The sequence below is a fragment of the Meles meles genome, chromosome 1, assembly GCF_922984935.1.
Source record: "Meles meles chromosome 1, mMelMel3.1 paternal haplotype, whole genome shotgun sequence".
In the NCBI taxonomy this organism is placed as follows: Eukaryota; Metazoa; Chordata; class Mammalia; order Carnivora; family Mustelidae; genus Meles; species Meles meles.
The window spans coordinates 132,704-145,902 of NC_060066.1; the positions used below are offsets into that span (position 1 = coordinate 132,704).

The 13,199-nt window shown below is 52.5% G+C and overlaps 1 protein-coding gene across 4 annotated transcripts in view; it reads left to right on the top strand.

The window, feature by feature from the left end:
- ZNF250 (zinc finger protein 250) overlaps positions 1 to 13,199 on the top strand; it is a 30,962-nt gene that overhangs the window by 11,482 nt on the left and 6,281 nt on the right. For 2 of the 4 annotated variants that reach the window (XR_006819608.1, XR_006819607.1), the window contains exon 6: positions 6,689 to 8,260. Coding sequence is in view for 2 of the 4 variants with exons in the window: in XM_046011533.1 (XP_045867489.1) it covers positions 6,689 to 8,013 (1,325 nt within the window). In the remaining 2 variants the exon portion in view is untranslated. Of the gene's footprint in view, positions 1 to 6,688; positions 8,891 to 13,199 lie in introns of those variants that run through there. The other 2 variants (XM_046011533.1, XM_046011552.1) reach the window with 1 other exon arrangement.

The following is a 13,199-nucleotide window of genomic DNA, read 5'->3' on the forward strand; positions in this document are numbered from 1 at the left end:
TCGAGCCCCACATCAGACTCTGCTCGGCGGGGAGTCTGCTTCCTCCCCTCTGCCTGCCTCTCTGCCTACTTGTGATCTCTCTCTGTCAGATAAATAAAATCTTAAAAAAATAAACTAACACAACCATAATTAGAAGAAAAAAACAGTCCTATTAAACTGACCGAAAATGACATCAATGATAAAATTAGAAGACAAGGATATTAAAACAAAGAATTTATTCCATGTGTTTCAAGGTCTAGAGGCAATACTGAGCATATTAAGTAGGAGCATGGAAGATTTGTGAAAGACCCATTTCTGATTTCTAAGGATGAAAACAGTGTCTGAAATAAAGAGTTCAATGGGTAAAATTAGTGGCAGATTAGACATTGCATAAGAAAAGATCAGTGGGGGCGCCTGGGTGGCTCAGTGGGTTAAGCTGCTGCCTTCGGCTCAGGTCATGATCTCAGGGTCCTGGGATCGAGTCCCGCATCGGGCTCCCTGCTCAGCAGGGAGCCTGCTTCCCTCTCTCTCTCTCTGCCTGCCTCTCTATCTACTTGTGATCTCTCTGTCAAATAAATAAATAAAATCTTAAAAAAAAAAAAAAATCAGTGAGGAACAGCTGGATGGCTCAGTCTGTTGGGTGTCTTCAGCTCAGGTCGTGATCCCAGAGTCCTGGGATCGAGTCCCGCATCAGGCTCCCTGCTCATTGGGGAATCTGCTTCTCCCCCTCACCTCCCCCTTCCCATGCTCGCTCACTTGCTCTCTAACAAATAAATAAAATCTTAAAAAACAAAAGATTAGTGAAAAGAAAGTCATTTAGAAAGTCCTGAAACAGAAGAAAAAAAAGACTACAGGATATCCGTGAGCTGGGGGACAGTCTGAAATGGCCTAATGTATAGCTGAAGCCAACGAAGCAGGGATGGGGGGTTAGAAAAAATATTCTAAGACATGATGGTTGAAATTTTTCCAAATTTGATGAAAAGTATAAACTCACAGATCTAAGAAACTCTGTCTCTACACGATAAAATTACACTGAACTACATCATAATCAAAAGTACTATAACTAAGAAGCCAAGAAGGGAGATAAAATAGAATCATGAGAAGTCACAATTTTTTTTTAAGGAGAAAGAAGAGGTAACCACAATGTTTAGTGACTGCTCTAGGGCTTACAGTACACATCTCTAGCCATCGAGTACCTTCAGACAAAGTTAACGCCATTTCGCAGTGGGGTAAGACTTAGAACAGTGCCCCGGAATGGCCTGCTCAGGCCGCCGTAACAAATGTCATTGACAGAGTGACTAAACATCAGAAATTTTACTCTCACAGCTCTGGAGGCTGGAAGTCTGAGACAAAACCGCAGTTGGGTTTTGCCGAGGGCTTTCTTCCTGGCTTGCAGACAGCAGCTTTCTGGTGCTCACGTGGCCCCTTTCTGTGCCTGTGCATGCCGGGGTGGGGGGGCGGAGATGGGACGTGAGTAAGCTCCCTGGTGTCTCTGGGCGCTAAACCCATCGTGGGGTCCCATCCTTGTGACCTCGTCTAAGCCTGATCACCTCCCAAAGGCCTGACCAAATATCACATGGGATCTTAGGGCTTCGACGTGTAAATTGAGGGTGGGGGGCACAACATGTAACCCATTAAACAGCCCTCTGTTTCTTCTGGGTAATTTCTGTTGGCCCATTTTCAAGCTCACTGTGTTGGGTCCACTGATGAGCATAGTGGAGGCTTTCTTGTGTGGCTGTGTTTCTACATCTAGCATTTCCCGTTGGGCTCTTACAGCGTCTGTCTGCTGAAACCCCCGTCTGATCATTCACATCGTTCCAGCACACGGGTCATCTCTAATTCTAGTTCCGCTGGTCACTTAGTCTCTTGATTCTGTACGTGTCTTCTTTCTCTTGGTGTCTCATAACTTTATGTCAAATGTCAGCTATCAATTAGAACAGTAGAGATAGAGGTGAGTAGTCTGTCTGCAGAACCTGACCTGCTGGGCTGATAGTGTGTGACCCCCTGAGTCTAGTCAGGGCTTGGGCTGGGCTCTGTTCTTCCCAGAGTGGCCTGCGGCGCACCGCTGAGATTCCTGGGAGACTCTCCATCTCCCAGGTGTGCCCACGAGAGAGGGTTTTCTTCCGTGCTCTTGCCCCCACCCAAGCAGTAGTACGCAGTGGCTGGTTACTCCGGGCTTGCTGGCCTTCAGGCCAGGGGCTGGGGGAAACGAGAGCGTGCACCACTGTCCTGGTCCAGCCTCAGTTTGCAGCAGGTGTTGTGTCCCTGGGTCGCAGCCCTTCCCTTAGTGGAAGCGGACATCTCCCTGCTGGGCTCATGATCATTTCCTGCCTCTCCCTCAGGAGGAGAACATCATTTTCTCTACCCTTCCCAGCCACTGGAATTTTTATCTGTGCCCTAAAATGAGAAGTTTGCTTTCTCTCGCACAGGAACTTGGCAGCGTTTGCTTTGTGGAGGAGAAGGGTCCGAGGGAGGCTTCCTCTGAACCTGCCCCCAGGGGAGAAGCCCAGCATCAGGAGCCCCGCATCTGCGGTTCTTTGGAAATCCATTGTTTTAGCCAGGGGCTTCTTCCTTGCTCGGGCGGTGGCCTGTTTTCCATCTTGCTCTTACCTCTCATCCGGGCACCTCAGCACAGTTGTCTGCCTGTGCAGGCACCTGTCTGTCCTTAGGTTCAGGTCACTTGGTTGCCATCATGACCTCGGCTCTGTGATAGATTCAAGAAAGTTAGGATTTTATAGCTTACCTGACTTTTTCTTGCTGTTAGGGAGGCAGTGATACTCTTTCCAGCTTTCTTCCTCCTGGGGCATTCCAGTCGATATGTAATTAATAATAAGTAGTATAGTAACATTGTTTTACATAATGTATAGTAATAGTGACATTAACAGTAAAAGGGACATGGGAAATGTAACTGGATTGGTCAGTGTATCCACTTGACTGGGTCAGACTGTGCGCTTCTGTTGGTCATGGTGAGGAGTCGTCCCGTGTCACTGATGAGCAGGCAGGGCTGGGCGAGACGGACATGGGACAATAAGCTGTCCCAGGGCTCCTGGGTGCCACAGTCAGTTAAGCATCTGGCTCTTGGTTTCAGCTCAGGTCACAATCTCATGGGTCTTGGGATTGAGCCCTGCATCAGGCTCTGGGCTCAGCATGGAGTCTGCTTATGACTCTCTCTCCCTCTCCCTTTGCTCCTCGTCCTCTCTCTCAAAAATTACAAGATTTTTTTTTTAAAACGGTAAGCTGTCACATGCTGGTCTGACAGTAGGAACTAGGGGTTTGGACACTGATGGGAAAAGAGAAAGATAAGGAATCAAAAAAGAGATGTGCATCCTGAAGCCCACCAGCCACGAGAAGAAGGGCTTATTCTGGGAGGAAGGAGCCACGTTCTCCGTTGGACTCCTGACATGGATATGTGGGTGGGCCGTCTAGACGCAAGGTTAGCAGAGCCCACACCTGAGCCTGGAGAGCACCGGGAGGTGGAGGAGTCAGTGTCCGTGTCTAGAGTGCAGCTGAATCGCGGGGTGGGTGCGGAGAGCCCGTTCATCAAGCCCGGAGTGGGACTCCAGCCTCTACAGGAGCGCCTCACTCAAGGGAGTCTCCCAGTTTCTGGCTCCTGCCTCTTCTGATGACCCTCTGCTGAGGGTCTGCTTCCATCTGGCTGCCACCGACGTCTGCAAGAAGCATTAGCATTTGGTAGGTCTTCCCCCTCCCCGCCCCCGCCAAGGTAACCTAGCTGCCAAAAGGCAACACAGATCAAAACAAGCATATTTTATTTATTGACCACCTTGGCCCAGATCTTTCTCCGAGCCCCAGTCAGAACTCCATTATGGCCCATTATGTAGCATTTGTCTTCCCAGACCAAGTCATGAACTAATTAAAGAGTGAAGCTTGTATCTCAATATGCTGTTACCAGCAAGGTGTGGAGAACTTGACAGTATCCTAGCCTAGACAGGACACAGTTGGAAAACGACTGGGTGCTGTTCAGCTTTCTAATAAAGAACCACATAACGAGACCTACTTGCCACCAAATGGAGGTGAAGGACCACCACAGGCCCCCATCTGGGTACGAGGGAGCAGAGCACCATACGGCTCTCTGAGCTGAGAATGCCCGGTTCTTGCCCCGTGAGCCAGGGAAGTAAGTTCTGGAGAGAAGGGGGGGCAAAGAAGCACCCCACGCATGTGCCTATTTGGGCGCTGTCTTAGCTCGTGGTCTCGAGATGGCTGAGTCAGCGTCTACATTCGCCTCAGGGCTGCAGGCCCCTCGACACCTGTCAGAGAGCCATAGTGCGTCTGAGAGAATTCTCAGCTGTCCTCTGCCTGGAGGCTTCTCATTCCGGAATGACCCTCAAGTGCACCCATTTTTAATGCTGTTCCTGGCCGAGGTCTTTGGGAAACTGGGGGTGGCGGCTCGGTGTTTGGAGGTGGCCTCGTAGGCTGCAGGGTGGAGACTGGTCACTAGAGGGCCCACAGGAGGCCTAGCGGCCGGCCTGCACTCAGGCTCTTGCCTCTGGCCCTGACATGGTGTCGGCACCACCAGTTGGGGGTCCTTGGTAAGGATCACTCCATGAGCACAGTCTCATTCTCCCACAACAGCCCTGAGGTCCCTTGTGAAGTCTTGGTCCTTCCCTGACCGGCATCCTGTCATCTCAATGGCTTGGTCTCCAAGATGTGAAACACTTGTTCTCAGGGGTCCCTGGCTGGCTCAGACGCTAGAGTACACAGGTTTTGATCTCAGGGTCATGAGTTCAAGTCCCATACTGGGCATAGAGCTCCACAAAGCGGGGATTTGGAAGCACCCTTGTCCTCCCCCACTCACACTGCAGAGAGTCCCCAACTTGACACTAAAAACATCTACCGGAGTCGTCTTGTGTGTGTGTGTGTGTGTGTGTATGAGTTGAATTACTTTTTTTTTAATTTGTTTATTTTCAGTGTAACAGTGTTCATTGTTTTTGCACCACACCCAGTGCTCCACTCAGTACGTGCCCTCCCTATTACCCACCACCTGGTTCCTCAACCTCCCACCCCTCCGCCCCTTCAAAACCCTCTGGTTGTTTTTCAGAGTCCATAGTCTCTCATGGTTCGTCTCCCCTTCCAGTTTCCCTCAACTCCCTCTCCTCTCCATCTCCCCATGTCCACCGTGTTCTTTGTTATGCTCCACAAATAAGTGAGACCATATGATACTTGACTCTCTCTGCTTGACTTATTTCACTCAGCATAATTTCTTCCAGTCCCGTCCATGTTGCTACAAAAGTTGGGTATTCATCCTTTCTGATGGAGGCGTAATACTCCATCGTGTATATGGACCACATCTTCCTTATCCATTCATCCGTTGAAGGGCATCTTGGTTCTTTCCACAGTTTGGCGACCATGGCCATTGCTGCAATAAACATTGGGGTACAGATGGCTCTTCTTTTCACTACATCTGTATCTTTGGGTAACTACCCAGCAGTGCAATTGCAGGGTCATAGGGAAGCTCTATTCTTAATTTCTTGAGGAATCGCCACACTGTTCTCCAAAGTGGCTGTACCAACTTGCATTCCCACCAACAGTGTAAGAGGGTTCCCCTTTCTCCACATCCTCTCCAACACACCTTGTTTCCTGTCTTGCTAATTTTGGCCATTCTAACTGGTGTCAGGTGGTATCTCAATGTAGTTTTAATTTGAATCTCCTTGATGGTTAGTGATGATGAACATTTTTTCATGTGTCTGATAGCCATTTTAATGTCTTCGTTGGAGAACTGTCTGTTCATATCTTCTGCCCATTTTTTGATATGATTATCTGTTTTGTGTGTGTTGAATTTGAGAAGTTCTTTTTTTTTTTTTTAAGATTTTATTTATTTATTTGACAGACAGAGATCACAAGTAGGCAGAGAGGCAGGCTCCCCGCTGAGCAGAGAGCCCGATGTGGGACTCGATCCCAGGACCCTGGGATCATGACCTGAGCCGAAGGCAGCGGCTTAACCCACTGAGCCACCCAGGCGCCCGAGTTTGAGAAGTTCTTTATAGATCCTCTACCGGAGCCTTCTCTGCAGTGCTCACTGCTGCTCTGCGGGCCACATTCCAGCCTAGATGTGGCAGACTCCCATTGTGTCTCTCCTCGGGCTTCCGGGTGCATTCTCTGCAGAGAGGAGGTCATGCTTGCCCATGCACGAGTCCTAGGGCCCTGTGTGTGTTGGACAGGCACGTCTACCAGCTCCACCTGCCCTCGTGTTGCTGTCCGCCCAACAAGAGTTCCTGCGGGCCCGGGTGGGGTTGCGGTTTGATGATGGCTTCTGGAAGCTCTGTACCTCAAGACTCCAGGGTGGGGCTCCTGAGTGGCTCAGTGGGTTAAGCATTTGCCTTCCGCTGCAGTCATTTGTCCCGCATTGGGCTCCCTGCTCAGCAGGGAGTTTGCCTCTGTCCCTCTCCCCGCTTGTTCTCTCTCAAATAAAGAAAATCTTAGAAAACAGAGACCACAGGGAGATGGGACTCGGGCAGTAATGGCCTGTCACCTGCCGCTGTGTGCCTCATGTCCTTTCACACCTATCTCCAACTGCCCAGTCTGCCTGGGCACATTTCTAGTTACTGGACACAGTTGTGAGTTTTCTCCCCGACGGCAGCTCACGGGGCCATGTGCATTCAGGGACCACAGCCTGGGGCCAGCTCTGGGGGCCCGTGCTCCTCTGTTTTGAGCAGGTGAGCTGTTAACTTTCACTTTGGGTTTGTTGTTTCAGAGCATGAGAACAAGGGAGAGAACCCGAAGAGGGATTTGAGTCTGAAGCCCTTTCTTTCAGAGGAAGTATCCGGGGTTCTGGGGGAAACACCCTCAAGCCAGCCTGATCACAGACCTTACAAAGCCGAGCGAAGCTGCGATGTGAGCCCAAGCCCCGGCGGCCCACCTGGAGCTCAGGTCTCCAGCCGGAGTGTGCCTGCCCCTCCACAGCAGGGTGTCCCCAGCGGGGAGAGGCCCTACAAGTGCACCGAGTGCGGGAAGTGCTTCGGCCGCAGCTCCCATCTGCTGCAGCACCAGCGAACCCACACCGGGGAGAAGCCCTACGTGTGCGGCGTGTGCGGGAAGGCCTTCAGCCAGAGCTCCGTCCTCAGCAAGCACCGGAGAATCCACACGGGCGAGAAGCCCTACGAGTGCAACGAGTGCGGCAAGGCCTTCCGCGTGAGCTCGGACCTGGCGCAGCACCACAAGATCCACACGGGTGAGAAGCCGCACGAGTGTCTGGAGTGCAGAAAGGCCTTCACGCAGCTCTCGCACCTCATCCAGCACCAGCGCATCCACACGGGCGAGCGGCCCTACGTGTGCCCGCTGTGCGGCAAGGCCTTCAACCACAGCACGGTGCTGCGCAGCCACCAGCGCGTGCACACGGGCGAGAAGCCACACGAGTGCGCGCAGTGCGGCCGCGCCTTCAGCGTCAAGCGCACACTCCTGCAGCACCAGCGCGTGCACACGGGCGAGAAGCCCTACACGTGCAGCGAGTGCGGCCGTGCCTTCAGCGACCGCTCGGTGCTCATCCAGCACCACAACGTGCACACGGGCGAGAAGCCGTACGAGTGCGGCGAGTGCGGCAAGGCCTTCAGCCACCGCTCGACGCTCATGAACCACGAGCGCATCCACACGGAGGAGAAGCCGTACGGCTGCTACGCCTGCGGCAAGGCCTTCGTGCAGCACTCGCACCTGACGCAGCACCAGCGCGTGCACACGGGCGAGAAGCCGTACGTGTGCGGCGAGTGCGGACACGCGTTCAGCGCGCGGCGCTCGCTGGTGCAGCACGAGCGCATCCACACGGGCGAGCGGCCGTTCCGCTGCGCGCAGTGCGGCAAGGCCTTCAGCCTCAAGGCCACGCTGATCGTGCACCTGCGGACACACACGGGCGAGCGGCCCTACGAGTGCAGCCGCTGCGGCAAGGCCTTCAGCCAGTACTCGGTGCTCATCCAGCACCAGCGCATCCACACGGGCGAGCGGCCCTACGAGTGCGCCGAGTGCGGCCGCGCCTTCAACCAGCACGGCCACCTGATCCAGCACCAGAAGGTGCACGCGAAGCTCTGAGCCCCCCGGCTCCGCGCGAGGGGCGGCCGGCAGCGCGGCCCCGGGGAGCCCCGAAGAGCGGCCCAGGGCGCGGCGGGCGGAGGAGCCAGCGGGAGGCTGTCGCGGCCCTCGTGGGTGCGGGGCCGGACGTGCTGGCGGGAGAGCGTGAGGCTCAGGGCCGCAGCAGCAGTTCCCGCCGTCTGAGGAAGGTCGCTCTTCCAACGGGTCATGCCCTTTCCAAAGACAACAGCTGCTCAAACTGCCGCACGTAAGTTTGGGTTGTTTGCACTATTGTTAGACCACTGCGGTGTTGTGTGGATGAAGAGTATCTCCGTGTAATACGGCTAGAAACCCTACGTGTGTGCCGCCACTTGTTCTCTGCGAACAAAGGAAACAGCCTAAGGATGGATTAGGGAGAAATGCTGTGAACTCAGAAAACACTTCAGCTGCTGTCTGACCTTTATTCCAGATCAGAAGGAATGTCCCAAGTGAAAATTCAGCTCAGAAATGGATCTTTGTCTCAAAACCTAGCCTTATGACTTACAGACCTTATGCCCCGGAGATCATGGGATGCCTGGGACCTCCAGACCCTGTGGGTTGGAGGGGAGCTCTGCACTCAGAGCCCAGACCTCATAGCCACTGTGGTACTCAAAAGACAGTTCATTGGTACATATTTTTAAAACCTAAAATTATCAAATTCAAATTGCTTTTTTATTATCTGAAATTTCCATTCCTATATTTGAGGGTTTTTTTTTTTACTCCTGATTGCAAAAGTGTCTAATATCCATTTTCATATACTGTAACGAATCTGGATTATTCATAATTTTTAAAAGATTTTATTTATTTATTTGACAGAGATCACAAGTAGGCAGAGAGGCAGCAGAAAGAGGAGGAAGCAGGCTCCCCTCTGAGCAGAGAGCCCGATGCAGGGCTTGATCCCAGGACCCTGAGATCATGACCTCAGCTGAAAGCAGAGGCTTAACCCACTGAGCCACCCAGGCGCCCTTATTCATAATTTTTTTCATAGTTTTTTAAAGATTTCATTTATTTGACAGAGATCACAAGCAGGCAGAGAGGCAGGCAGAGAGGGGGAGAAGCAGGCTCCCCGCTAAGCAGAGAGCCCGACGCAGGGCTCGATCCCAGAACCCTGGAATCATGACCTGAGCCGAAGGCTGAGGCTTTAACCCACTGAGCCACCCAGACGCCCCTTCATAATTTTTAAAAAACATTTTATTTATCTGACAAAGGCATCGAGAGAAGGAACACAAGCATGGGGACAGGAAGAAACAGGCTCCCCGCTGAGCAGAGAGCCCGATGCGAGGCTTGATCCTGGGACCCAGGGATCATGACCCGAGCCAAAGGCAGACGCCTAAGGACTGAGCCACCCAGACATCTCTAGTTTATTCATAATTTTTAAGTTTTTCCCTCTCTGTTGAAAACAGCTTCTCGGGAGAAATGAAGGACTGTGACCCTTAGGTCCACAGCGGTACACTGACGCACATAGACACTCGTTCTCCCCTCTCTGTGATGCAGGTGGGAGGAGCCATCATCACAGGTGAAACTCTGGAAGCTGAGGCAGCAGGTGTACTGCAGAGAGGAGATGGGCTCCTCCTGAAAGGACTCGACATCACTGATGTGTAGAGCAGAGCAGCTGGGACGACAGGCGCTAAAGCAACAAGCAGACAGGACTTGGGATCACTGAGGAGATGCTAGAGGGAGGATGAACTCGCTGAGACGCTCCTTCCGAGACAGCTGAACCTCCAAGGAGATGCTGTCCAGGCTGGTGTGAGGCAGAGGGGCTAAATCCCTCCAGTCCTCAGGTGTTAGGTGTAGGCAGTAGCTGAAGTCACTGGCCCACGGGGAAGCTGCCGCCCCCGGCCGGCAGAGCCCATAGCTGGCGTCTGACTCAGCGGCTGCCCCTCAGAGCCCACCACTACTCAGGGCACAGTTCCTAACCCTGCGGAGAGTTACAGTGAGAAATAGTCACGTTCTAGTCAAGACGAGAATAAGAGTTCAGGTAAACACAATGTACAGAAATACTTGTTTGGAAAAACGCCGCATGTGCCACAGGACAACGTACGTGAAACAGTACAAGTCATTCTGGATTGCTAAATGCACCAAATATAGGGTTTGCGGGGAAATCTGCAAAATGCATAGTTTGCTTTTCGACCTTAAAAGAAGTGTACCTGCTACCACTCTGCCTTTTCTTCCTGCTGACCTGTCCCTGGCTCATTCATTGGCAAGTGCACAGGTCCGGGTGTCTCTGGAGGTGGGAGGTGAGCTTCAGTGCCCTGATCCCTGGGGAGGGTCCCTGGGCCATGCATTTTTGTCACTCGCCCCTCCAAGGATCAGGACGTAGCACAGAACCTGCTGGAACATATGGGCAGTCTGCGGTTTTGAAAGTGGCATCAGGCACCAAAATGACCTTTGGGATCCCTTCACCCTGTTTTTTGTTGTTGTTGTTGTTTTGTTTTAAAGATTTTATTTATTTATTTGACAGACAGAAATCACAAGCAGACAAAGGGAGGCGGGGGGGGGGGAAAGCAGGCTCCCCGCCGAGCAGAGAGCCCGATGCGGGACTCAATCCCAGGACCCCGAGATCATGACCCGAGTGGAAGGCAGAGGCTTAACCCACTGAGCCACCCAGGCGCCCCTCCCTTCACCTTGTTAATAGCCTTCTCAGCTGTTACTGCCCACCTCTGACTGGTCAGCAACATTCCATGCTTATTTTGGACCTTTTAATTTTTATTTAGAAATCTTTGCATTTTATGCATTTCAATCCTGCTCTTATTTTTCCTTACTGCTACCAAGAATTTGACACTTGGTTCTCAAATTTTCTGTAAGTTAGAAAACACCCAGAGTTTTATTTCCGTGTACTAGGTATGATCTGACGTCCAGTAAAAAAGAATGACCGGAACACCTCTTCATAGGTGAAGGGAGATCAGTAACTCTGCCAGAAGGATCCACGACAAATCGGTGGCCAGAGGACATGTGCTGACAGGTCCCAATAAAGGGAAGTACAATGAGAGCCTGGAAAAGGCTAGAGTGTGCCCATTTCAAACAGAAACATTCCACCTCCTGATCCATTAGCAAAGGTGACCCAGCAACACACAGAGCTACGAAGGTGCTTTCGTGTGTCACTGGTGGTCCAGTCCAGTCCAGCTGCGTCAAGTACGGGACACATGATGACCCATCGCTTCTCTGGAGAAAGACACCTGCACAGCAGGACCCGGACTGAGGTGCCGTGCAGACCAGAGATGGCGCTGAGGGAGGCATGAGCACTCCTAGAGGACAGGCCCACGAGGGTCCTTTGCAGGAGACAGGCGTGCTCTGGGGCTGAAGAAAATTCCGGGATGGGTGTGGGAGTGGTGCTGCCCCACCTGGTGAGTTTGGGGAACATGTGGTTTCATGCACCAGAGTCCGTGAGCTGAGAAAGCAGGTGAGGTATAGGGGCCCCAAGACTGCCCTCCCCGCTGACACCAGTCACAAACTTGGGGATTCCCAAGTTCAATAATTTGCTGCTATGACTCCTCGAACTTGCCTTGAAACCTGATATACACCTGGCTACAGTGTGTTATGGGAAATACCACAAACGAAATCAGACAAGGGATTGCATGGGGGCAGAATCTAGGAAAAGTGAAAAACGGGGCCTTCTGTAAAGTCACAGACGGCATTACTGCCCTGCCTCTGATATGTGACAGTGGGCACAGAGTACTGCCAACAAGGGAAGCCTCAGAGTTCTTGGGGTTTGGTGACATGGACACAGATGGCCACCTTCGTGACTGACCCAGTCTCCAGCCTCTCCACAGGCTCAGTAGATCCCACACGGCCAAAAGCCCCTGCCCTGCTGTTCCTGCAGAGCTCCTGGCTCTAGCTGAGTAAACAAAGACTCTCAGGCAGGACACTCCAGCTGCCCAGAAGCCTGGGACAAAGGCCATCCCTCCCCTGGAGTCAAGATAGTCCTTTTTGCACAAGTGGTGAAGAGTGTGTGGGATCCCAGGCCCACCTCCAACTGCCCCGTGACCTTGGTCCAATCACCTTCTTCAGCCTCCACTTCTGATGTGTAGATGAGAATATCACCATTGACATCACAGAGCTGCTGGGAAAATGAAGTGAAACCTACAGGAAGACCAGCCCAGCATTCAGTTCCATGTGGTCTGTGTGCTGGAAGTTAGTACGACTCCAGATAGGCGGGGCTACCACGGGAGGCAGGGGCCGTACAGAGAACCACAGGCTGGGGGAGCTGCTCACTCATCACAAGGACACGGAAATGCTCTCCAGCCCCAAAGGATCTTGAAGAAACTCAGCCCACAGTCACACAACCCATGCAGAAAGCAGGCGAGGCAGGGCAGAGCTGGCCCTGAGCAAGGACCCACTCCCTCCTCAGCATGAAAGCCCACACAGCTCCACCAGCAGGGACTCTAGGACAGCCTAGAGGACACCAACCCCAGGGAGCACCTGAAGACTGGCACAGCCCCTAAGAACAGGAGTGGGACAGCCCTTACAGAGAGATCCAGCTCTGGGATGCTCTGGCTCAGATCGGATGCTCTGCCTGGGTCCCTCTGCTTCAGGGGTGTGTACTGTCCAGCCACAAAGATGTCGGCACAGGCACCACACACTGTGAGCATGACCTTACCCGGCCTTACCATGACCTTTGGGGTAAGCTGTGTCCTACTTTACCCGGAGGTGCTGACTCAAGGCTCCCCTAACAGGCCTCAGCTCTCCGATCCTCAGACACTAGTAGTTCATCTCCTAACTGGTTACTGCCTACGACTATTAACAATTCCTAACAGTCTCCTGTGGGCTTAGATGACATGGCTCCCAAAGGCCCTCTGTCACCGCAGGCTGACAGCTCAGCCAAGGCAGCAAGAGGACAGCAGCAAGGAGTTAACCCACCAGGCACCCAGACTGTCCAGTTGAGAACCCTTTGCTGGTCCACCCTCCAACCCTTAGATGGGCTTGACACTTGTCCCCTGTAAAAGTGTGTCACCAATGGATGGTGCCAGCCCTCTTCAGGCAAAACCAAACAGCCAAGAAAACTTGTAAAACCATGTTCTCTAGTTTTGCGCCATGAAAACCACCAGCATATTTTTTTCCAGGTATTTCCATTACATACGCTTCTTCAGACCGCACTGCCCACCACACCTCCCTGCCCCCTAACCCTCTCACCTGGGGCTTTAGGGCCCCTTTCAAGGCCACAATCCCTT